A 25566-nucleotide genomic window follows, 5' to 3' on the forward strand; every position below is an offset into this window, starting at 1 on the left:
ATACATCATGCATCTAGTGTATTGAGTTTATGACGAACATAGTAACGCCTTAAGCAAGATGACATGATGTAGAGGGATAATCTCAAACCAATGATGAAAACCCCATCTTTTTACCCTTGATGGCAACAACACGATACGTGCCTCGCTACCCCTTCTATCACTGGGTGAGGTCACCGCACAGTATGAAACCAAAACCAAGCACTTCCCCCATTGCAAGAATCATAGATCTAGTTGGCCAAACAAAACCCACAACTCGAAGAGAATTACAAGGATATGAAATCATGCATAAGAGAGATCAGAAGAAACTCAAATAAGATTCATAGATAATCTGATCATAAATCCACAATTCATCGGATCTTGACAAACACACCACAAAATAAGATTACATCGGATAGATCTCCATGAAGATCATGGAGAACTTTGTATTGAAGATCCAAGAGAGAGAGGAAGCCATCTAGCTACTAGCTATGGACCCGTAGGTCTATGGTGAACTACTCACGCATCATCAGAGAGGTCATGGTGTTGATGAAGAAGCCCTCCGTATCCGAATCCCCCCTCCGACAGGGCACCAGAACATGCCCCATATGGGATCTTGCGGAGACAAAAGCTTGCGGCGGCGAAAAAGTATTTTCGATGATCTCCTGATTTTTTTCTGGGATTTTAGGGAATATATAGGCACAAAACCTAGGGCAGAGGAGGTCCAGGGGGCCCACAAGACAGGGAGTCCCGGCCTCCCCCCTGGCCAGGGCTAGGGGGCTTGTGGGGTCCCTGGGGATCCCCTGCCTTGGTTCTCAAGTCTCCCGATCTTCTTCTGTTTCGGAAAAAATCTTTTCGGGGATTTTATTCCGTTTGGATTCCATTTCAAATCTTCCTGTGAAAAGGGCCAAAAACACGGAAAAAACTGGAATTGGCACTTGGCACTGGGTTAATAAGTTAGTCCCAAAAAAGATATAAAAGGTATACAAAACATCGAAAGTTTCACAAGATAATATCATGAAACCATAAAAATTATAGATACGTTGGAGACGTATCAGTGTCATTTGATAAAGTCACCAATTAATAAACATGCAACAGCCTCGACGCTGCAGTCTCTTTTCCTTATATTTGATGTGATTGTCATAGTTCTGGAACAGAACATTCCATACACCTATCCATTTTAGTTTCTTACTGTAGGTCATGATATATTTAGATTCCTAAGCCAGACGTACCAAGACGAGTCTATCAGCTTGGTACCTGATGATATATATTCGGTGATTAAAACAGGCTTGCTGTGATAGAGGGAAATATTGACATGAGCACGTAAAGAAATCTAAGCTTACCTCTAGAAACTAAGTCAAGGTTCCTGTATATTCTTTTCAGTGCAAAACTGCAAATCAACACGGGTGTACTTTTTACACCCTCGTTCGGTTGTCTTGCACCTTACCGTGAGACTGTCACCGATTTCGTGCCTGGACTGGAGTAGTAGTAACCAATTTGTCGTTTGCGTCTGTGAGGTGTAGAAGGACCTACTGCTGCTCCGGTGAATAGACGATGTTCATATTCTTCTTTTGTGGTCGTGATTAACATGCAGAGACTCGGTTTATAGTGCTCCTTTGTCTAGTTACGGATTCACGGGATGGTTCTACTTCCTCTTGGATTTGCAGGGTTTGTGGTTACTGCTCATGTGCCATTTTTCTTCTTCTTCCCTTTTCATAGCTAAATATATGCATTCAAGATCGTTTGCTATAGTAGTAATATATGTAAGTTGGTTGTTTACAACTCTTGGGTGTAGTTATAACATATAAGAGATGCTTGGATGCGAGATCATGCTGTTTTGCGCTTAGAATTCCATCCCTTTTGAACTTTTACGCTCTGCCTTGTAGTAAGCTACAGATTGAGGCCCTCAAGGAGGCCATCACCCAGGTGGTGGCGGATGCCAAGGAGAAGAACATGAAATTCACTGAGACCGTTGTGCTCCAGATCGGCCTCAAAGACTATGATCCACAAAAGGACAAGCGTTTCAGCGGCTCCATCGAGCTGCCCCACGTCCCTCGCCCTAAGATGAAGGTCTACATGCTTGGTGATGCCCAACACGTGGGAGAGGTATGGACCTGTTGCTACTTTTAATTAATCAGTTATCCTTTTCCTCTGTAATAACATAGGTGTACTTCGAGGTACGCCTCTGTTCTATTTCAGGCTATTGAGCTTGAGACACATGTTGTTAAGGGAGTGGGGAAAGTTCATGTGAAGTAGTCTCCAGTTGCTACAGCCTCGTACAGGATGCTTCCCGAGGTAAGATTCTTGTTATGGCATTTCGAGTAATTAAATGTCAAGTAACTGCAAAATGTTCGACTCCATTGCTGACTGTTGTATTATCATGTAGGTTGTTCTTCTCAAAGAAATTAAAGATGGTGATGCGGAGGAGCTAGTGAAAAAATGCCCAGTTAATGTTTTTGACATTGAAGACCTGGGAAACTGTAACTTGTCTTTGACTTCCTATTTTGAAGGTCTGAGAAGTTTTAGCAATTGTGGATGTGCTTGTTTATTGACTGTTGTATCTGAGTAGCGTAGCAAGGGAGGGGTTTGTCAATCGTAGTAACACCAAGTCTACCAGATCATCGTTTTGTCATATCGCCTAAATTTTAATATTGTAGTATTTATTTACAAATAAGAAGTCCTAATCTTAGTAATACATTAAAGAGGGAACTTTTGTGGTCTATTTTAGATAAAAGGGGACATATAATTTTCTCTATATAATGGCATGGTGCTGATTTAGCGATGATATGACCTTACGACAGTATTACATTGTAGTGTTTTCTGCATGGTTTCGTATCACTAGTTTCATGTTGCCTTCACATTTGAGTGTATTATTTGTTTATGTTTTTATCCTTGATTAGTATCAATTGTTGTATTGTAGACTTAAAAATGTGTTGGTTCCTCTTTTACAGAAGCTCAAGTGTGAAGTGTGAAGCCGTGAAGTGTGAAGCTGTGCAGTCCTACTCAGTTTAGAGTGGCATATTGTAGCACATCTGTGTTGTAAAGATTGTAATAGATTTATTTAGTCGTATATTTGATCAATTTTATGTGTTCTTAGTTCTATTTGAAATTCATTCTTGGACTGAAAGTGGTCAAAAAGACAATATATTAGTATTAAATTTAGGTTGATTCTATGTTTGTGATGTCACCTGTATTGGATCAAATATATTTGTGCCTTCATAATGCTACTGACCAAAAAGAATTGGATTACAAAAAGGATAAGGTCCAACAAATAAATGGATTGTAAAAATCTCGAGGCCCAAAATTGAAATGGGTTGCAAAAAACCCAAAAGCAAGCAACCAAAACTGACAGAAAAATAATAATAAATGGGCTGAATTAATGGGCTCGACCCATCTAAAACACCGAACTGGATCGGGATGATTCTAATCTGCGACCAATTCATTAGGTCAAAATTTTGCCACGTTGGATCCGACGTGGCCTGGGCAGACAATCAACGATCAAAACAATTGGTCGTAGAACCAACGACCAAAACAATTGGTCGTAGAACCAACGACGTTTCGCTTGGTCGTAAAATTCTACGACGATTCCAGCACAAAGGTCATTATAGTTCATTAGAGACCCTCCGCTTTTGACCTTTTGTTTTTTGTCGTAAAAAGGTCGCAAATGGAAACCAACATCCACACTTTTTGCTATTATTTTTAACATGTTTTAACTCCAGACTTTCTGTGCGTTCAGAATGCACAATTCAAAGCCACATAATCAATTTTCACTTCATTTTCTATTTTCATGCATTTAATGATTTTTTTGAGGTAAATGACCTTGAAATTAAAAAACACTACAAATAAACTCTGAAAAGGTTGAAACTTGACATGGTATCATAAATTTACCCACATAGCTTGTGCTAAAAGGTTGAGAAGGTTACGGCAAAAACTGGATGTACTTCGTTTACAAACTGGACAATCTGTTTCGAGGTACAACAGTATCGCACGAAAACTCATCTATTACAAAGAAATTTTATTTTTTTAACATAGTTTAAGTCCAGACTATTTGCTAGGCCAATATGCACCATTTAAAGCCACATCATAAATTCTGCAACCCTTTCGTGACTTCTTTTCGATTTTTCATGCATTTAATCATTTTTTGAGCTAAATGACCCTGAAATTGAAAAACACTGCAAATGAACTTTGAAAAGGTTGAAACTTGGCATGGTATCATAATTTCATCCACACAGCATGTGCTAAAAAGTTGACAGAGTTACGAAAAAAATTAGATGCACTTCGTGTACAAACTGAACAATCTCTTTCGAAGTATGAGGGTTTCAGACGAAAACTGATTTGTTGCAAAGGGATTTCATTTTTATAACTTATTTTAACTCCCGACTTTTTGTGCATTCGGTATGCACTTTTCAAGCCACGTAGTCAATTTTTAACCCTTTTCTGACTTCATTTTTATTTTTCATGCATTTAATAAAAAATTTGAGCTAAATGACACTAAAATTAAAAAAAGCACTACAAATGAACTCTGGTAAGGTTGAAACTTGACATGATATCACAATTTCACCACATAGATTGTGCTAAAAAGTTGGGAAGATTACGGCAAAAAACTAGATGCAGTTCGTGTACAAATTGGACAATATCTTTTGAAGTATGAGGGTTTTGGACGAAAACTCATGTGTTACAAAGGGATTTCATTTTTTTAAGTTTAACTCTAGACTATTTGTGAGGTCAATATGCATCATTCAATGCCACATCATCAATTTTCAACCCTTCACTGATTTCATTTGCTATTTTCATGCATTCAATCATTTTTTTTGAGCTAAATGACCATCGAATTGTAAAGCACTACAATTAACTCTGAAAAGGCTAAAAGTTGGCATGATATCACAATTTCACCCGCATAGCTTGTGCTAAAAAGTTGAGAGGGTTGCGACAAAAACTGGATGCATTTCGTGTACAAACTGTACAATCTCTTTCGAAGTATCATGGTTTCGGACGAAAACTCATATGTTACAAAAGGATTTCATTTTTTAAAACTTATTTTAACTCCGGACTTTTTGTGCGTTCAGTATGCACCAGTCAAAGCCACGTAATCAATTTTCAACCCTTTCATGACTTCATTTGCTATTTTTCATGTATTTAATCGCTTTTTGAGCTAAATGAACCTAAATCCATACAATTGAATGCAACATTAAACCCAGTCTATGTTTTCCCCGACTCATTCGCCTCCACGTGTGTGTCCATGTCAGGCGGCAGTGAGAGACCGACAAAGTGAAACTTCGACTGATGATAAGATAGAGTAGGACATGAGACACGGGTCAACCCACAAGACTCGATATGCCTCAGTCTCTCATGCCATACTCTTCGTCGTCGAAGCTCGTGGCCTGGATGTTGCCGATGGTCGGAGCCCGACACCTTCACCATGACGACATGTTTGCGGTGCCAGAGGATGCAGTCACCAATATAACCTCCTCCGTGGCCTCCCGGCCCTCTCCCTCACCGGGGGGAGGGCACACCGCTCCATGTTAGCGGACGAGCCATGACCCATGTCGATGAGGGAGAGGTGATGACGGCAGCACGCCTTTGACTCGTTTCAGTTCTTGTAGTGATCGCTACGTGGTTTACAGACCTAAATCTATTTTTTTATTTTACTTTTTGTGTTTTTTTTTACTACTACATTGACAGTTGATGAATATATCAAAAGTTTATTTTCTTATTAATAAAAAAGAAAAAGATTGGGTATAGATGACGTGACCAGCTGTTGGCTATACTTTTGGTGCTCTAAGCGATAATTGAGATCCGCGGGACTCGTGTTTACCGGTAAGCTGAGCCACCGTCAGCTTAATTAAGCGGGCCGGACCCCCACTCAGCTGCTGCTACTAGAAGTTAAGCAAGTCGACGACGACGACGACTTCCGCCGCCGGCTCCCTATAAAACCGGCCACGGCTCTCGTCTCCTCCGCCCCATTCCATCGTCATCGTCACCCACCTACCTCCCTCCCTCCAGCCGATCGAGGAATCGGAATCGGAACAAACAAATGCCACTGTGATTCTGCTTGCGCTTGCGCTTGTGCAAGGGGCCGGGGGGGATCGAGGATGCGGATGCGGGCGCGGGACCTGCACCCGCTCTGCTGCCTCCCGGTCGACTGCCCCGGCGGGTGGTGCGCCGACCGCTCCCCGCCCTCCCCTCCCCCTCCCCCGCCCGCGCCGGCGCCGGCCGCCGTGGCGGGGCTGCTCCACAAGTGGACCAACATCGGCAAGGGCTGGCGCCCGCGCTGGTTCGCCATCCTCCGCGGCGGCCTCCTCGCCTACTCCAAGATCCGCCCCCGCGCCGCCGCCTCCCCCCCTTCGCCGCCCGCGCCGGAGGACGGCGGCCCCCGCCTGATCGGCCCGGCCGGGTTCGCCGCCCCCGCCCCCGAGGACCGCCCCATTGGCCTCGTGCACCTCAAGGTCCGTCCGTCCGTCCGTCCCATCTGATTGATCCCACGGCGTTCCTCTGCCTCCCTTTTCCCCACCCGAAAGAACCGGATTTTAGTTTGCCCTGCTACTAGATTCTCGGCTTTTCCTGTTGTTCTGTTATCGGAAGGCAGATTCATGGAGGTCTCGCCATTGTTCCACTGCTTGCCACTCAATGCCTACCCGGCCATCGCGGTGATCTTGATGATGACAATCTTACTACTAGGAGTAGCACCATACTTGGATTCAGAGCAGGTGGAGCTATGCGCATAGATAGAACATACATACATACATACATACATACATACAGTAACAAGCAAACAAACAAACAAACAAATGGGAGCTGTAAAGCTAGAGGAGAGACCAACCCGTCACATCGCCCGCCCCACGCACTCTGAGTTCGGCCGTGTCCACTGGCTCGCTCTACCTAGCTTAGCTTCCACCCCCACCCACATCAGAACCATCGACAACCACTTCCCAGATCTCCACAACAAGCAAGAGCTGCGACATTTACCAACCTGTAGTAAACTACTGTATTACTGCTTAGTTCTACCAGCATACATTTGTTCAATTAATTTCTCGGATCGATCGATAGGGATGGAGGAACGGCGACGGAGAGTGCGGCTTACAGCTTAGTTATGTGTGCCTTTCCTGAAAGCAACTGCCCCTTTTGAATTAGCAAAGCACACGTGAGCTTTCCTGCAAGGCCAATGTTGTTGTGGGATCCAACCACCCAGGCCAGACCCAGGTAGGTGGGGTTGCCATTGCCAGTGACATTGAGCAGCGTTTCCGTGGAGATCACACTCACGCCAACGGGGCTAAACAGGATCAGCAATGCTGATTGGCCATCTTTTCCCTTTTGCCCTTTTTACAATTTATTTACAGCCCCTCCGGTGAAGAACTCAACCATCTCTCCTGTGAGTCTCCACATACGCAGAATCGCACTATGTGCTGTTGCTGGGCATGTGAAGGAACCAACTCGCTTCCAGCTGGATTCGCTCTCTCGGGTTTAAACTGGGCTTTGATGGGGCCTTGGCGTTGGTTGTTTTCGAGCTGTTGGAATCTGAGGCGTATGGTGGGGAAGGGGGCTTTTAGGGCCCTCATGTTTGTGTCAAACTGTGAACCATCTTGCTTTTATGGAGTAGTTGTTAGTGTTGCCAGCATGCCACATGCATACCGTCAACAATTTCAGTTGAAATGATGCGATAAAGCAAAGGCTCCACACTCTAGTACATTCGTGCAGCTCTTCTTTTCTTTACCTAGGAGTAAATCCTAAATTACTGCGCCTGTGTGTCTGTGAACAAACGTCACTTCTGATTTGCATTCCACGGAACCACACAAACTGTTGGTTACATGCTTAAATTACGCATGTTTTGACAGAAAACTACACGTTGCACACAACAACTCAATTTTCTTGCTGCTGGCTAGCTGGTCCAATATGACAATTACACTGACGATTGTGCCCCACCAGTCTGGTTCTCACTCTAATTACATGAATCAATTGGGTTTAATTAAAACATCGCCATAGAGTATGTGTGGCTTTCTGAAAAGCGTATTTAGATTAGTTGTTTTCTGTAAGCTATTCTGAAAATGCATGCCTTTGCAGAATCTAATAGATTATCAAAATCTGAGGGTATCTTCATGATTAATTTGGACAAGGCTTATTGAATGACATAGTGTATAGGGAGAATATGCAATCTTATTAGATCTATAGTTTATGGTTGCTACTTGCTAACGTTATCATCTAAAATTTTGCCAGATATCTTCATTCCGTGAAAGTAAATCAGACGATAAGCGGTTCTATATAATTACTCCAACCAAGACGCTTCAGCTGAGAACCAACTCAGTTAAGGATCGTGTGGCTTGGATTGAAGCTCTTGTTTCTGCAAGAAGTGAATCTTCTACCAATGGAGGTTTACTGTATGACCAGAATGATGCATCGTTTTCTACAGACAGGCTTAGAAACCGTATGCATGCTGAGGGCCTTGGTGAAGAGGTTATTAAAGACTGTGAGCAGATTGTCCATTCAGAATTCTTGCAGTATTATACACAGATGAGACGACGTTGTGAAGAGTATTTGAGCTTTCTTGGCAGTCTTCCACAACAGCTTGAGGTAACATTTACTCAAGACTTGCTGCTAGGTGTATCAGTGAACTCAGTCTGCTCCAACTAATTAATTTAATGCGGATTGCAAAAAAGCATTTGGTGCACTGTTAAACTTTTTTGATTTATTAAAAGAAATGTTTTTTTTATTAATTCGAAATAATGGGTTTTACATTTATCATGGATTATGAAATAATCAGCAGCCATTCCAACTCTGTTTTAATTTGAATTACATGTACTGAAGTTGAACATGCCATCTATAATCCAAAAAAGTCTGCCCCGTCTACAAGAATTAAGGATACTTCACACACTGTTATCTCTGATTTCATTTGACCCTTCCTGCAAAGTATCACAGTAATTTATTTTTATACATTAGAAAGATCCTCATTTCTATTGAGATTTTTCGGTGACATAACCATATTGATTTTATTTTGGATGTTATGTGCATGATAGAGCATGCAGTTATGCCCTGCTCCCAGGGGCAGAACTACACCCACGGGCAGCCTGGGCTTTATCCCGGTGCTCAGGCCCAAACCATCACTAAATAATGCTTAATAAGAAGAGGAAAATCTGTTTGATTAACCTCACAAGGCAGAATAACAACGGCCAGAACGGGGCATGGCCAAAATTTTGGGTCCTCTCCTGCCTATTCCTAGTTGGAAACTGAACTAAGCGATATAGAGAAATGCAATAACCTGCTCTTCATGCTGATATGCTGTGTTTTCAGGTACTTAATGAACAAGATACTACACACTCTATCAGACCAGAATGTTCCTGCTCTGGACATGGAAAATGTTGTGGTACTTGATTTTTTTGTCTCTTTATGTTTTGTCTGTTTCTCATACTAGCTTTATCATCCTGTTCTGCATACATGATTCATGCAATGAGCTTCGAGGACAATATGAATTTGGAATTTCTAGTTTCATTGGTGTTTGGAACTCTTTTTCCTCATCCGCCCAGTTTAAGCTTTTATTTCCAGTTATTCTGGTTCTGTACTGCTGTCTCAGGATAGATGTTTGAACATGTTTATTTGTGAATAATATCAATTTATTTGATAATTTCATTTTTGTTTGTTGTTAAACTGCTACCATATCATATCAAATATTGAAAATGCGGAATGTGACGTTTATCTTTTGAGCCTTTTATATTTAATAATGGCATTTGGCACCGAATAAAAGAAAAAGGAAATTTTATCCTTCTGTCGTTCTTACTTATTTTTCTTGACCTTTTTTCACCAGAGAGCAGCAACACAGAATCATCTGATGATGCTGGGATTCAGGAGTTAGATGAATCATCAGATGAAGATGACTATAATTTTTGTGATACAAGACAAAGTTTTAGTGACTCTGCTGCAACTCCTGACTTGAGGATGCAGTGTTCAAATTCGAGTGACGGCATCCATAAATATGATCATAAATTTGCAGACTCAAGATATGGCAAGGGTGACAACGAATATTTAGCGCTGCCAACAAAACGACGCACAAAGTTGCCTGAACCAGTTGAAAAAGAGAAGGGCATTAGTCTTTGGTCAATGATCAAGGATAATGTTGGAAAAGATCTGACACGGGTCTGTCTGCCTGTTTACTTTAATGAACCAATTTCATCTCTTCAAAAATGCTTTGAAGACTTGGAATATTCTCAGTTGTTGGACCGTGCGTATGACTACGGTCTGAAGGTATGGAAGTGTCATCCTTCGTACATCTTTCTTGTGGTCTATTTTTTTCTTCTGTCTTGTCATTGATACTTTAAATTAGTGGCAGCTTTTAAAATTTAGTGAACGATGAGATATTTATTTCCACCCATGAATCATTTGGAATGGATTTTATCTGGCTGATCTGCATTTGATTTGTTCATTAGATAAAACATAGCATCTGTTTCGTTTTTTACCAACTCTGATCAAAAGAACAAAAAGACTATTCATTATTAACTGTTAGTCTGTAAACGAGCTGGCTATAATTTTCAGTTTTTTTACCATCATTCTGAATCCAGGGGAACAGTGTGATGAGAACTCTATGTGTTGCTGCATTCGCTGTCTCTGGGTATGCTTCCTCTGATGGCCGACCCTGCAAACCTTTTAATCCTTTGCTTGGGGAAACTTATGAAGCTGATTTTCCTGAAAATGGAATCCGTTTCTTCTCCGAAAAGGTCAGTTATTGGTGACGGTCGAACTAAGTTTGCATGTTATATTTCTATTTCTGTCGACGGACAGTTTAATTTCACTTTCTACTGCTATCTGCTGTTAGACCTTTTGCTGGTATTGTTACAAACTATTTCTTTACCTGAAGCCAATATGTTATTCCCTTCTTGGTACCAGGTTAGTCATCATCCAATGGTCATGGCCTGTCATTGTCAAGGAAGAGGTTGGAAATTTTGGGGAGAGAGCAATGTAAAGAGCAAGTTCTGGGGACAAACAATTCAGCTTGATCCTGTTGGCGTTTTAACACTGGAATTCGACGATGGAGAAATTTTCAAATGGAGCAAGGTAAAAGACCTTCCTGGAGACCACTAGCCTTTAATCATTGGTTGCATGACAGGCTGATTGCCTCACCCATGCTGAAATCCAATAAACAATGCTTGTCCAGCAGGTCGCATAGTACTGAACCTTTTTTTTTTCCTTATGAAAAATCCTAACTTCTTACTCTCTTTACCAGGTTACAACAACCATTAATAACCTTATCATCGGTAGACTTTATTGCCATCATCATGGGACGATGAAAATAAGTGGGAACAGGCAACATTCATGCAAGCTTACGTTTAAACAGCAGTCTTTTCTTGAACGTAATCCTCGACAGGTAAAACAGAACATAAAAGACAGTTCCCACAACCCATGTGTTTTTCACCTTCCCTGTCATCCCCATAGATCTTACTAAGATATAGTCCTATGCAAGGTTCAAGGAGTTGTCGAGGATATTGGTGGTACCAAGGTTGCTACCCTAAGGGGGAAATGGGACGAGAGCTTGTACTGCAGTGTTACTAATGATGGAGTAAATTCCAGTGCTGAATCCACTCTGCTGTGGGAGAAACATGAGCCTCCGACTAATCTCACACGATATAATTTGTCATCATTTGCTATAACCCTAAATGAGCTGACTCCAAATCTCAAGGTACACTTAATTGGCAGATTCGGCTCGCTATCTTGGTACTTCTCTCAGCTAGTTCTGCTACTGAATCACTGTTTTTGCCTGTTGTTTAGGAGAGACTTCCTCCCACAGATTCAAGGCTCAGACCGGATCAGCGACACCTGGAGAATGGGGAGTACGATAAAGCCAATTCCGAGAAGCTACGGTTGGAGACAAGGCAACGAATGGTACATCATCCTTCATGATCTCCTACATGTCCATGGATAATACTTTGCGTTCACCGTTCTTTTATCACTTCCAGATATGGAAAGAAACAAAATCGCTTAACTGAACTACTGGATTTCTTCCTGTTTGCAGGCACGGAAAATGCAGGACAATGGATGGAAACCGAGATGGTTCGACAGGGACACCGAGGACGGACCATTCCGCTACACCGGAGGTTATTGGGAGGCAAGAGAGCAGAGAAAGTGGGATGGCTGCCGCGACATATTCGGCGAATTGCCCGACAAGAAAACTTCTCCGGCTCCGGCTAGTGTGGGTATATAGCTCAAGTAGGTAGCAGCTATTCCATTTCCACCAAATAGGTGTTAGCGTGAAGAAGATTACTGAAAATATATACTACAGCTACTGGCTGGCTTTCCCCAATCCTCATTGTGCAGAGATGAGCTCACTCATCTCCCCTGTATGTAAACAAAATACTACTTATGACATACGACTATGGACACTATGAACTGTGTGCATAGGCTTGCAAGATGTAGCAGGTGCTAGCTTGTGTTTGTAAAACCTAGATTGTCAATAATATTATTATTCTTTAGCTGTATATGCTTTCACACAACCATGTGTGCCTTGTTATCAAGTGCTGAAGTATAAATCTAGTGATCAAGTGCTGATCGATCAAGAATGTGTGTGCAGCTAACCAAATCCCAGCAATTCTTCCCTGGAAAGATCAGGACGGCGTTTTTATGTCGTACTTCCTCCGTCCCAAAGTAATGTCTTAACTTTGTACTAACTCTAATACAAAGTTATGCAGAGCCCGTTGATGTTATACTTGACATTTTTGTGTATTACTAATCTCCATGATCAGGACTTGCTTGACATTTGTTGTGTTGTACTAATCACCAAGAGCATGACATACTAGCGGTTCCTTAACCTCGACAAGCAAGTAACTCCTGCATTATGCAGAGCCGTTGATAAACACCTAAGATATTTTTTATTCTCTTGTGGTCTTACAAATTTTCATCACCATCGTCACCGAGGTTCTAAAATACAACAAAACTAAACTAAAGCCCAGACACTTCGTCATGTATCAAGCATGGACCACCACTTCTTGGACGTGGAGCTGGATGATGCCGGCGTCTGCCAGGCGCTTCTCCTTGTACACGTACCCCTTGGCGGCGGCGACGAAGATCCCCAGGTTGGCGGCGCTGATGGCGGCAAGCAGCCAGTAGAAGTAGTCGAGCCTCCCCTTGTCGATGTCGTTGGCAAGCCAGGGTCTCCGGCCGTCGGAGCTGGTCACCGCGTGCACAACGGAGACGAGACCGGAGCTGAGGAAGAAGCCGAGCGAGAGCGTGGTGAGGAAGAGGCCGGTGCTCATGGTCTTCATGTCCTTGGGGCACTCGCGCAGGAAGAAGTCGAGCTGGCCGATGTAGGTGAAGGCCTCGCCGGCGCCGACGAGGAGGAACTGTGGCACGATGAGGAAGACGGAGAGCTGGACGCCCGCGGTGGAGGCGGTGAGGCGGCGGCGCTCGGTTAGCCCGGCGACGGCCATTGCGAGGATGGAGAGGAAGAGGCCGACGAAGATGCGCTGGAGCGGGGAGAGGCCTTGAGGGTTGCCGGTGAGGCGGCGGGCGAGCGGCGCGATGAGGCGGTCGTAGATGGGGACGGTGAGGAGGATGGAGCCGACGAAGAAGACGGTGAGGGAGCCGGCGGGGATGACGAAGGAGCGGCCAAGGCGGCGGTCCAAGGCTTGGGCCTGGGAGACGGAGAAGGTGGTCATCTGCGCGTAGACGGTCCAGAAGACGATGGTGGTGGCCCAGGTGGGCAGCATCCGCACCACCTGCTTCACCTCCTCCACCTCCGTCACCGTACACACCGCCCACTTCTTCTTCTTCTTCTTCTTCCCCGACGACGGGGACGATGGCTCCAACTCCACCTCCACCTCTACGATCGCCGCCTGGTCAAGGAACCTGCATGTACGTACGTGTGGATGATCATCTCTTAATAATAATATAAGCAACATCACGAGCACACCGTACGTATGATTAGAAACTAACCATTAATTGTCCCTAATTACCTTCATCGGTTTCATTTTAATCCTACTTTGTGTGTTACAAACATTACACGTATCAAAGAGGAGTCTAAAGGAGTTGTTGGCCGGATTCTGAAAACGTGGAAATAGGATAAAACACACATGACTAGAATGCCATAATATCAAATTCTATGAAAACATACACATAAAAGTTGTTTGGTTGCACCACATGGGAAAATGCAACAACTTCTGTATAGATCACATCTAGACGTGTTTTAGCAAAATCGATACTAAAAATACTCTGTAATTTGTAGTGAGAGGTCTTCATATTTTCATACTCCCTCCGTTTCTAAATATAAGTCTTTTAAGATATTTCATTAGGAGTCTACATATGAAGCAAAATGAGTGAATCTACACTCTAAAGTATGTCTATATACATCCGTATATAGTCCATTAATGAAACTTCTTTAAAGACTTGTATTTAGGAACGGAGGGAGTAGAATTCTCAGCTCTGGTTTGTGCTTGAAGGAGGAAAGCTGGTACGTGCGCTCTGAATTATTTGCACGGTGGCATGCTTGCGCACGTACGAGACAGCACGTCGTGGCTGCAGCAGAGGTTCACCGTCCACCCGTGAACTGAACTAAACTGACAACGTACCCCGCGAAAAGCAACGCCACCACTAGCAAGTGCTGTACCACTAGGCAGTGCTAGTACGTACTACGTATTACTTATTATTGTAACAAGATAAGAATTTTTTTCCGAGGAGCATGCATCGATCGTCCAAGATTCAAAGCTGGCCGGAGAAGATGGTGCCGAACAGCAACATAATGCATGTGTGGCAGGCAGGCGTATCTCGGACAAATTCTCCTCTAGCATAAGCAGAAGCAGAAGCATGTGCATGTGCTTGGGCCCAACCCAACAAAAGGCTGAGCTCTCGGGTTTTTTCTTTTGTGGATTCATTGGTTGGTTCCCATGCATAAAGCCACGGCAGGGTATTTCTTGGGGCACTAGTTTAGCCTAGCTATGGTACGTACGTGTTGGAGTAACATGCATGTGCTTGTGTTGTGTACGTACTCCTTGATAAGAATCATCATCGATCATGCGTGCACCGAAAGAAACAACGATCAGAGACAGACCAGACAGGCAGGGGCATCCATTGGCCATGTGGGAGTGGGAGTGGCAGTGGCCGGGACTGCCCACTGTCTAGTGGTGTAGTACTGTCTGCCTAATAAAGTGTATGCATGCAACCAGCTCAACCAACAGCATCTATCTATCTGCAGCCTCAAAACGTCTGCTGCCAATCATCAAATTTCAGTGCTTAATTATTTACCACTCATAATATCATAATAATATAAGAGCATCTTTAATATTAATATAATGTTAAAAATGCTATTACGTTATGAGACCGAAGGGATATTATTTACTCCCTTCGTCCCAAAATTCTTGTCTTATCTTTGTTTAGAAATAGAAGTATCTAAATACTAAACTGTGACTGTATACATTCATATCTAGACAAATGTAAGACAAAATTTTTAAGACGGAGAGAGTATATATATAGTTGATCAACAGTGGGGGGTGGACAGGGTGGTCCATGGACCACCCTGAAATCCCACCATAGCCAATATATAGGTATATAGGATAGAAAATATATATTATATTTTTTTACAATGGATAGAATTACATAAAACTTTTATTATTGGAGCATCTTGGCTCACCGAGGTGTCTATGCCACTGTTGATCAATGACGATGGACGTAGTAAGCAGTGGCGGAGCGAGCATGTAGGCACGGTGGCCCGTGATCCACCCAGATTTTGTTTAGTATATGTATTAATTTAACCCAAAAGATTATATTAAGTTTTTTTTCTTAAAGTGTATGGACCCTTTATTTCTTTCCTGACTTCACCACTGATAGTAAGTGCCGGGGCTCAAGGGGTGTCACACCCAGCCTATTGGCAATTAGGTCGTGTGGATCCATGGTCCCACTTAACTTAACAGCCTAGCTAGTTGGTAGTATCTGTTAATCACATGCACAAACATACAAGTAATGCGCATGTGTGTGTACTGTGTACATGCATGTGATGGTAGCAATGTCACAGGTCGATACTCGATCGGTGTGTCCTACGTGCATGACACAGGTTGACAGATCACTATATACATGCATGCGGGACCTACGTACCTACCTGTACGTGACAGCACACATTAATTAAGCCAACATGTTGACGTGCATGCTACTACACTGCTTCAGGGTACCCCCTCCCTCTTACATGTAGCATGGTTATATGCGTAGGGATAAGACGTTTTGATGGTTATATTTTTTAAAAAGATTATATTATGGGCCTGTTCGGAGACCCTCCCGGAGCAGCTGTTTCGGTAGTGCAAATTTACGGAGCAGGGAAACAGAGACTCCGCAGATCCTTGGATCTGACGGAGCTGGAGATTTTCCGAACACCTCCTATATCTAAAAAAACGAGATGGTACGTACTATGTGCATTGCCTCGTGGACTACTACACTAAGCATACGTACATTGTTCTTGTTCACCACACGATAACTAAAGCAATGTTACACGTACAGGAATTTTACATGAAAGTTACGGGCCCATCCCCGTTGAAATCAGGGGATATGTTTTAAAAGTTTGGAAGGAACGTGTAGAATTCCTGTAAAAGCATGTATGTGTAGCATTTTTGCGATAACTATATAGAGTGCTACAACTCATCTATGTGCACCCAAACAACTTCTAATTCAAACAAGTAGATAAGTTGTAGCACACCCGATAACTATATATGGTGTCATGCATGATGCAATATACCTAGCTAGTGATGCACACGATGCCATGCCTGCCAGACTAGTTAGAAACCAACGACGTTGTCGATAACAACTACTATAATGCCGGCGCCAATCAAATTACACACGACAATATACTAGTAGTATTATATTTTGAACTAATCAATATGGTCCTGCAACGCCGTCCGCCACCGACTAATTATTGATTCAACTATGCATGGAAGCGGATAGGAACGTTGTTAATCTATCTAGGAGAGTATTTACCTGCATTGCTTGGAGTGGGGCAGCTTCCGCTTGCCGCCGACGTCCTCGCCGGCGGCCGCCGCGTCGTCCACGTCGTAGAGCATCGCGGGGTCGGACGGCAGCGGCAGCGCGCGCTTCCTCCAGGCGGCGGCGGTGACGGCCGCGATCTGCGTCAGCGGGCTCCCTGCCAGCTTCTTGAACCGGTACCTGGGGGTGCCGGCCAGGAATACGCCGAGGCCGGCGAGGATGGCCACCACGCACGCGCCGTAGCCCCAGCGCCGGCCCACGTTGTCCTGCACGTACACCAGCACCGTCACGGCGAGGAGGGAGCCGAGGCTGATGAAGAAGAAGAACCAGCCGAAGAAGCGCGCCATGCGCCGCCGCTCCCCGGCGTGGGACTCGTCGAACTGGTCCGACCCGAACCCCGACACGCTCGACTTGAGCCCGCCCGTGCCCAGCGCCGTCAGGTACAGCCCCAGGTAGAGCACGCCCAGCTGCGTGCCGCTGGGCGGCGCGCAGCCGGGGGCGCTGCCGTCGCCCGACGGGTCCTTGCAGGGCGCCGGGCGCAGCCCCGGCGCCGCCGTGGAGACGGTGAGCACGGTCATGCCGGCGGCCTGCACGGCCGTGGAGATGGCGATGGTGAGGTAGCGGCCGAGGTAGGTGTCGGCGACGAAGCCGCCCAGGAGGCAGAGCAGGAAGGAGGTGCCGAGGAAGTTGGTGACGGCGTTGGCGGAGGCGGCGTTGCCCAGGTGCATGGTGGCCGTGAGGTACGTGACGAGGTTCACCGCGATGCCCAGCGTGGTGAGCCGCTCGTTCAGCTCCACGCCCAGGATCATGGCCGCGCTGGACCAGCCGCCGGAGCTGTCGCGCACGGCCGGCCGGCCGCGGTAGTCCCACGCGTCCCCCATCGCCTTGCCGTCGCCCTCCGCCGTGGTGTCCGGGAGCGGTGCCATGGTGGCCGGTGGATTGGTGGCGCACACGATGGATGGATGGAGCACGTACGCGCGCGCTCTAGTGAGCTGCCTCGCTCACTTGATTTATAGCCTACACGCACGGTGATGGACCGGTGGGCGGTGGCAACTCGACTGGGCTGATCAGTCACTACTTCACCGCAAAAAATAAATGGAAAACACTGCACTTGTTCTCACTGCACTTGTCATCGATTCGGCTAGATTTTTGAGCAGGACAAGAACAAAGCCACTAGTTTGTTCTTTTCAAGATTAGCCCCAGCTTGTTATTGGTGCCTGAACTACACAAACGACACAAGATTTTCTTTTTTTGCTATGAGTAGTACGTACTCCAAGATTGAACAGCCAAGTTAATTAGGGCGGACACCCCGATACATACTACTCTGCTGGTCGGAATGGGCTCTTGATTCTCTTTGGATATACCTACTGCTATGCCGTCCGTACGCCTGGCTCGAGCTTAATTACACGCCATACGCGGTAATCAGCAATGCTATACATACATAAGTTTACATGGATTTTACAAAGAGGTAGGTTTTGATTGGAGATTAATGAGAATGAAGGCCCCACCTTTTTGAAAATCAAGGGGGAGTGGTTAGTTAGAAAGAAAGAATCTTAGTTAGCGTGTAACCTTATGTAACTCTTTGTATGTCTAGCATTTTTGCGCGGTAATATTGTCTTTTTGTTTCCTGTGAAAATCTTTGGATATATGGACCGATAGTGAGCGCTGATTAACTCACCACTGAATATAAGTAAATGTTTTTTGTGCACCGGCCACATCGATCTTTGGTACACTTTTCGTTTTATTGTTTAGAGCTGTGTCGAATATGGTGTATAAGATAAGTTATATTTGGATTCTGGGTGTATTGTGTTTAAATGAGATATGAGTCGTGTCCTAAGAGGACACTTGTATCCTTGACCTCTCGTATATAATGAGGTAGACACACGTTGTAACGTATGCCAACATAATAACGCAGGCATGGACCGACGGAGTGTGGCGGCACCCGGATGGCCGGAATGCGGTATTGTGACGGTGTCACGGGAAGGAGTGTCCATAGTCAGGCCCAAGTGATGTAGCCATATCGGTGAACCCCATTAACAAAATTCCCCAGGGTGCGCCCACCAGGCTTTCGGCCACCTTGGAGGTCTGTTGAAGGTGTCCTTCGGCCTCAAGGAAGCTAATATCTGGAAAAAAAATCTCCTTGAAATTTCAACCCAATTGAAATTACGGATCTTTAAAAATTTAAGAAACGGTGAAAGTTAGAGAATAGAAACACGAAACAGAAGAGAAACGCAAAGAGAGATTGAATCTCGGAGGGGCTCCTGCGCTCCGGGAGCCATGGCATGCAGCCATGGACCAGAGGGAAACTCTCCTCCTGTCAAGGGGGAGGCCAAGCAAAAAAGAAGAAGGAGTGGGGCTCTCTCCCCTTCCCTTTCGGTGGCACCGGAGCGCCACATGAGGAACCGTTATGACGACGGCCTACGCCAACAACTCTGCCTTCTTCCTCACCACCACCATTATCTTCCCTCATCTATTTACAGTGCTCCACTCTTTTGCAATCCGTTGTACCCCCTATTTACAGTGGTGTTTTACGCTTCATATTATTATTTAATGATGTGTTACCATCTTATGATGTTTGAGTAGATTTCTTTTGTTCTATGGGTTGATTGATAATCTTGATTGGTTTGAGTTGCGTGTATTATTTTGGTGCTCTTATATGGTGCCTTCCGTGCGTGTACACGTGAGGGATTCTGGCTGCAGGGTGTTGCAATACGTTCTTGATTTGCTTATGGTGGTTGACAGTGTGCTACATCTAGTTGTAGTTCTGGATGGGTATTTTACAGAACTCGGCGTCTTTGGGGCGGCTCCTCTTGCTTCCATCAGGTCGTCATCGACCAGACGATGCAGATCACGACGCGTGGCACCACCGTTGGCCATGGCAAAGCGAATCTACGCGGCGAGGTCCATCACCTTGCTCCTCGTCACCTCTCCTAGCCCTCCGGGACGCATGAACGCTGTCAGCACACTTGCCACGGCCTGGGCGTGGATCACCTCGTTCTCCTCATGCCTCGTGCTCCGCACTCCGTGCCACATTCGCTGCCCGATCCCTAGCAGCTCTGTCAGCAATCTCTTGGTGATGAACTGCTCGAATACCATGGGCTATGTCAGAACCGACACCCCCGTCGCCACCGTCTCCAGGACGAAGTTCCAGCTGCAGTGCGTCATGAACGCGTCCACCGCCAAGTATCACCGTCTGCAGGGCCCAAGTTGTGACCTCTGCCAAGGAAGTCCCACGCGTCGCGGCCGCCGCCCTCTGCTGCGCCCTCTGCCAAGGTGTGCCATGGTGGCATGATCTTTTCTCGATGGATTTTGGTCCTACGATGGATGGATGGAGCACCTACGCTCTGTAGCGAGCTGCCTCACAACATTGCAAATATGACCCTCTAAACGTGAGTGACCGAGCGTGTCCCCTATTTGTCCGTCAACGCAGCCATACTCTTTATTTTTTCTCATATGTCCGGTCGCATGCACGTGATTAGTGGAGAGGAAAAGAGAGACAGAAAATAATGAATAAATTAAATAAAAAAGGTGGCCCAGGGTGGGGTCGCGCCCTATGTGACAGACTGACCGGGCGCTCCCGGACGCGTCGCGAGCCCTCATCCCATATTTAAGATGGATATGGGGATTCGCGGACAGCTCGGACGTATAGGGATGATATGAAGGGTTTTGTTGGGTCACTTTTTTCTTCTTTCTCTTTTCCGATTACTGACCAGACACATCCGCAGACGTATAAGGGATCATTTAAGTCGTCCGGTTCTAGATGCTCTTATAGCCCAAGGCTGGTTGTAATGGGTAATATCATATACTAGTATCATGCATATGATACTAGTGTATAATATCACATCTGTAATGCATAGTATAATATGTTTGTATCATAGGCCCTGTTTGGATACTCTAACCTGGTTAGAGTTAGAGTTAGATTCTAACCCTTGAACTAACCTGAACTAACTCTAACTCTAAATGTGTTTGGATGAGAGGGTTAGATTGACAATAAATGTTCTTTCTCAATCATTTGGTTATTTTGGACATCTCTCTTTTCCTGGACCCCCACATACTCTAATCAAAAAAAGCACCTCTTGAATGGGTTATAATTTTTGGGTGGGTTAGATGCATCTAACCAACTCTAACCCACCTGTTTGGATCTTTAAGGGTTAGATGGTTCAAATCTAACCCACTCTAACTCTAACCCTAGGATCCAAACAGGGCCATAGGATAGTTTATTTATTGTCATGCAAGACACATAGTAACACATCATTTAATATGATACAATATCATGATATGATACTCAACCCTCTCGTTCTTAATTTAATTATATGTCACATCATTGAAATTACCTAGTTGACATGCATGATACTACCTATGATGTTTTCATTACGCGCAGCCTAAGCCTACACAGTGATGGGCCGGTGACAACTCGACCGGGTTGATCAGTCACTCACAACTACCACTACATTGCAAAAAATAAATGGAAAACACTGCACTTGTCTTCCGGCTCCGGTTGATAAACTGCCAATTTATCTGAGAGGAAATGTCGTGAATTGAACAGGACAAAAACAAAGCCACTAGTTTGTTCTTTTCAAGATTAGCAACAGCTTGTTATTGGTGCCTGCCCTACACATAGACACAAAAAAAAAATTTAATTTTTTTTGCTATGAGCAGTACGTACTCCAAGATTGAACAGCCAAGTTATTTAGGGCGGTCACTCCGATGCATGGTACTTTGCTGGTCGGAATGGGCTCTTGAGCATCTCTGATTGGATATACTGTGCCGTCCGTACACCTGGCTCAAGCTTACACGGCATACGCGATATGTATTATCTTTTTGTTTTATGTGAATGCTTTGGATGTATGAACCGATAGCGAGCCCTGATTAACTCGCGACTGAATATAAGTATATATTTAGGGCGCCGGCCACATCGATCTTTGCTAGTACACCTTTCGTTTTTATTTACTTCACTTATTAGGTTTGATCTAAGTCAAACTTCATAAAGTTTGACCAAGTATATGAAAAACAATCTAAACTTACAACAAATATATGTATAGTATGGAAATATATTCAATGATGATTTGAATGGTATTCATTTGGTATTGAGAATGTTAATAAATTTTTGTATAAACTTGATCAAAATTTAACTTGTAACAAAGCTAGTATGCAAAGTAAACCAAAACGGAGGAAGAGCACTATTTGTCTGCCATTCTGCATAGGGATAGATATGTGATCATGCTCTGCCATATTTAGCCCACTACATACACTATAGGGGGCAATTACGTTTCAACCACTAACTCAAACCCATCACTTAGATATACCCCTACTTCCCGTGTCTGCCTAGCTTTGCCCTTGTACCGTCAATTCTTGTAATAGAAATGTCTTTCCATGCCATTTTCGTCCGATCAAAGGCGCTTGACCATTTTCAGGAAGCATGTTTTGAACTAGTAGAAAAATGACTAGCCATAATTTAACTTGGTGACGCACCATATTTAATCAACGCCGCCACTATATTTTTCAAGTAATGACATTGACATATTTAGTACGACATCACTGTCAGTACGAGAATTAGTAAGTTTCTCGTCAAGCAATAACAAACGGCAAAGACCTATATACAGACGACAAAGATTTTGGCGTCTTCCAGCAGACGGCAAAGCTTAACGACATCCTATGAATAGGGAAAGAGGTTTTTTGCTGTCAGCTTTCCATCGAGCAGACGGCAAAGACATATATTGACTGACGACAAAGTCTTTGTCGTCATCCTCATGTATTCTAGACGGCAAAGAGAAGCATCTTTGCCGTCAGCATGTATGTGTCTTTGCCATCTGCCTCAAGTATCATAGACGGCAAAGAATTTTTATATTAAAAAAAGAGACGAGCGGACCACGAAGAAAACCACAAGATCCATAAAAAAACTGTTATTCCAAACTGCACCAATGAGTTTCACAATACAAAATTGCTTCATTTCACAAGGGCAGATTACACTCGAAGAGATTAAAATTTCTTTCATTTCACAACATAGACAAATTACACACAAACATATTACAAGTGACACGGCCATGCACGCCCGAGCAGCTCAAGAAAATACAGGGGGACAGTGCGGGCTTAGCCGCACTAGAGGCAGAAAGGGAAGGCGCAGTAGCCAGCAGGGGCGACAGGGCACGGGGCCGGTGCCGGTGGACGGCGGAGGCGATGGGGGCATGGAGCTGGGGCCGGCGTTCGACCGGCGGGGGCGACATCGCATGGATCTGGGGCTAGCGGCCAGCAGGGGCGACGGGGCCCGCAGCCGGGCACATCGGCCAGCAAGGGTGACGGGGTATGGAGCCGGTGCCGGTGGCCGACGTGAGCGACGGTGCACGGAGCCGGTGTCGGCCAGACGTGAGCGACGTGGCACGGGGCCGGGCCCAGTGGCCGTCGACGGCAACGGGGAACACGAAGTTGAGGTCGAGCGTGGCGATGGAGCACCGGGCCAGGGCATGGGACGCTAAGAACGGCGGGCGACACCGTGGTCGACGGTCGATGTAGTTGTCGGCGAGGCCAGGACGATGAGTGAGGTGGTCGCGGGGCCCGATGCATGGTCTCTAGATCGAGGGGGAGAGAGGTACGAGAGAGAGAGAATCGGGGTGTGGGATGGGGTGTGAGGATAAGATAGAGTGTGAGGCGTGGTGGGGCGTGGGGGCACTGTTTTTTCATTGTGGGATGTGTGGACCTGATTCTGCCATGTCACTGATCCTTGATATGTGTTTCTTCTTTGTCGTTTGTGTTATTTTCTAAAAGCGACAAAGTGATATTTTTGCCATTTGTTTTTTTGCAGAAGGCAAAGAATATACTGCCGTCAGTTCTTTTGCCGTCTGCGAATGATGGCAAACCCTTTCTTTGATGTCTGCCTGATGAAGTGCCGACGGCAAACACGCCTCCTGACGGTAAATTAGTTGTTTCCCGTATGTGACCATAGTGGTGGCGTTGGGAAATTATAGCACGTTATTTGTATGTGGAACCCATAGTTGGTACAAGGCGTCATATAATGATGACGTGGCATAAAACCGAACACGAGCACTATTATGTTTACTTGTAGCGTCCCATGTCTTGCCACTTTAGCACTATATATGACATGGAGTCTATTTTTTAAATTTACTTTTACTAGTAATTACTTATTGTATGTGATGAAAATTTCTATATTCTATTGTAATTTATTTTTATTAAATTTAGAATAATTTAAATGTAAAATGTAACATTTTAAATATATTTTGAGTCTTCTTATTTTCTTACTTTTTTATTTTTGTAAATGGTGGTGAACATTTTTATATTATAGTAGTAAAAAATATTGTACTCCCTCTATTCTTAAATATGAGTCTTTTTAGAGATTTCATTAAGGGACTACTTACGGAACAAAATGAATGAATCTATACTCTTATGTATGTCTATATACATTCATATGTAGTTTTCTAGTGAAAACTCTAGAAAGACTTATATTTAAGAACGGAGGGAGTACTAGTTAATTTTATGAAAGACAAAATATTTGAATTGGAAATGCTGAATTTTTTCTAAAATATATTTAGTCTTCTATCGTTTCTGTTAAAGTAGAAATATTGTGTTTAATTTTATTAAAGTACTAGTATTATTTTGAGTCTTTAATAAATTAATAAAATATGTAATTACTGGCCCATTATATTTTATTAAAAGTTGATATTTTAATTTTATTAAATTCTGGTTTTTTAACTTAATTAAATAATGATTTTTGTACTATATTCCGAGTCTTTATTTATTTCTAGTAAATTTTGTATTACTTTTATTCAAGTATGTTTTTGTTAAATTTTATTTTATTTGTGTATTGGGCCAAGCCCAAAAGTGTGTCGAATTCACTAGGTCAAAATCAAGGGGGCAACAGCCCCGTTGCCCCACCTTGCTCTCTCTTTGCCCACGCTTCCTTTCTCTTTGGTCGTGCTCTCTTTACATCTCCCGACCCTCTTTCGGTCGTCGCTCGTTGCCTGTTGATTTCGGCGGGCTCCACTGCTGAGGTAACATCTACATCTCCCTCTCTCGCTGACCTATCTTTAGACCCATTTAATTTGATTTCATTTTATTTGCATCGCTAGGGCGACGACGGCAACGAAAATAACGGGCTGCTAGGGTTTCAGTTTGGCACGGTATTGACTACAAATCATCGATGTGGTCTTCCCCCCATCTTCTTTCTCCTCTCTACAAGATCATCAGTGAGTTCATCCCCTGCCGATTTGATTTGCATCGTAGGGATTTCGGTTTGGCAGTGAAGTGAGTAGGAAAATTAGTTTGACCGAGGAGGCAAAATTTGTTTGACTGAGTAGTCAAAATTAGGAGTTTGAATAGATGGATAATTTCTACGACAATGTTGGATAATTTATCTGACAATGATGGATAATTTGTAGGAACTGACATCTTGTGTAGAAATTGTCGTGTGTTGGATAATTATGAGTTTGAATAATGGAAACTAACATGCATGTGTAGAAACTGCCATGTGTTGGATAATTAGGAGTTTGAATAGATGGAAACAACCATGTGTTTATATGGCAGTGCTAGATAATTTGTGTGTCAATGCTGGATAATTTATATGGTGCTACACTTGATCTTTGCCAATGAAAATATAGTTCCAAAGTGCCAAAAGAGTGCCAAAACTAGTGTTGACGGGTCATG

General features: G+C 44.2%; 2 protein-coding genes across 2 annotated transcripts; one reads left to right on the top strand and one right to left on the bottom strand.

Moving 5' to 3' along the window:
• Positions 1 to 5858: 5858 nt before the first annotated feature.
• Positions 5859 to 12431, top strand: LOC123449975 (oxysterol-binding protein-related protein 2A-like). Its single transcript, XM_045127363.1, has 10 exons — positions 5859 to 6422; positions 8188 to 8541; positions 9259 to 9331; positions 9770 to 10206; positions 10521 to 10676; positions 10846 to 11013; positions 11183 to 11323; positions 11420 to 11635; positions 11725 to 11838; positions 11969 to 12431. Exons 1-10 carry the CDS (start codon positions 6069 to 6071, stop codon positions 12155 to 12157), a joined length of 2202 nt encoding a protein of 733 aa, XP_044983298.1. The 5' UTR covers positions 5859 to 6068; the 3' UTR covers positions 12158 to 12431.
• Positions 12432 to 12798: 367 nt separating this feature from the next.
• LOC123449976 (protein NRT1/ PTR FAMILY 6.3-like) lies at positions 12799 to 17894 on the bottom strand. Its single transcript, XM_045127364.1, has 2 exons — positions 16906 to 17894; positions 12799 to 13797 (listed from the first exon to the last, which is right to left on the bottom strand). Exons 1-2 carry the CDS (start codon positions 17835 to 17837, stop codon positions 12918 to 12920), a joined length of 1812 nt encoding a protein of 603 aa, XP_044983299.1. The 5' UTR covers positions 17838 to 17894; the 3' UTR covers positions 12799 to 12917.
• Positions 17895 to 25566: the final 7672 nt, after the last annotated feature.

Source organism: Hordeum vulgare, chromosome 4H (assembly GCF_904849725.1).
Source record: "Hordeum vulgare subsp. vulgare chromosome 4H, MorexV3_pseudomolecules_assembly, whole genome shotgun sequence".
NCBI classification, from domain to species: domain Eukaryota; kingdom Viridiplantae; phylum Streptophyta; class Magnoliopsida; order Poales; family Poaceae; genus Hordeum; species Hordeum vulgare.

Bases quoted from the DNA above. Each gene is read 5' to 3' on its own strand.
- LOC123449975 (XM_045127363.1), top strand. From the start codon at position 6,069: ATGCGGATGCGGGCGCGGGACCTGCACCCGCTCTGCTGCCTCCCGGTC. The intron at 6,423-8,187 runs GTCCGTCCGTCC...AAATTTTGCCAG, and splicing joins TTGGCCTCGTGCACCTCAAG to ATATCTTCATTCCGTGAAAG. The intron at 10,207-10,520 runs GTATGGAAGTGT...TTCTGAATCCAG, and splicing joins CGTATGACTACGGTCTGAAG to GGGAACAGTGTGATGAGAAC.
- LOC123449976 (XM_045127364.1), bottom strand. From the start codon at position 17,837: ATGGCACCGCTCCCGGACACCACGGCGGAGGGCGACGGCAAGGCGATG. The intron at 13,798-16,905 runs GTAAATACTCTC...ACGTACATGCAG, and splicing joins CCCCACTCCAAGCAATGCAG to GTTCCTTGACCAGGCGGCGA.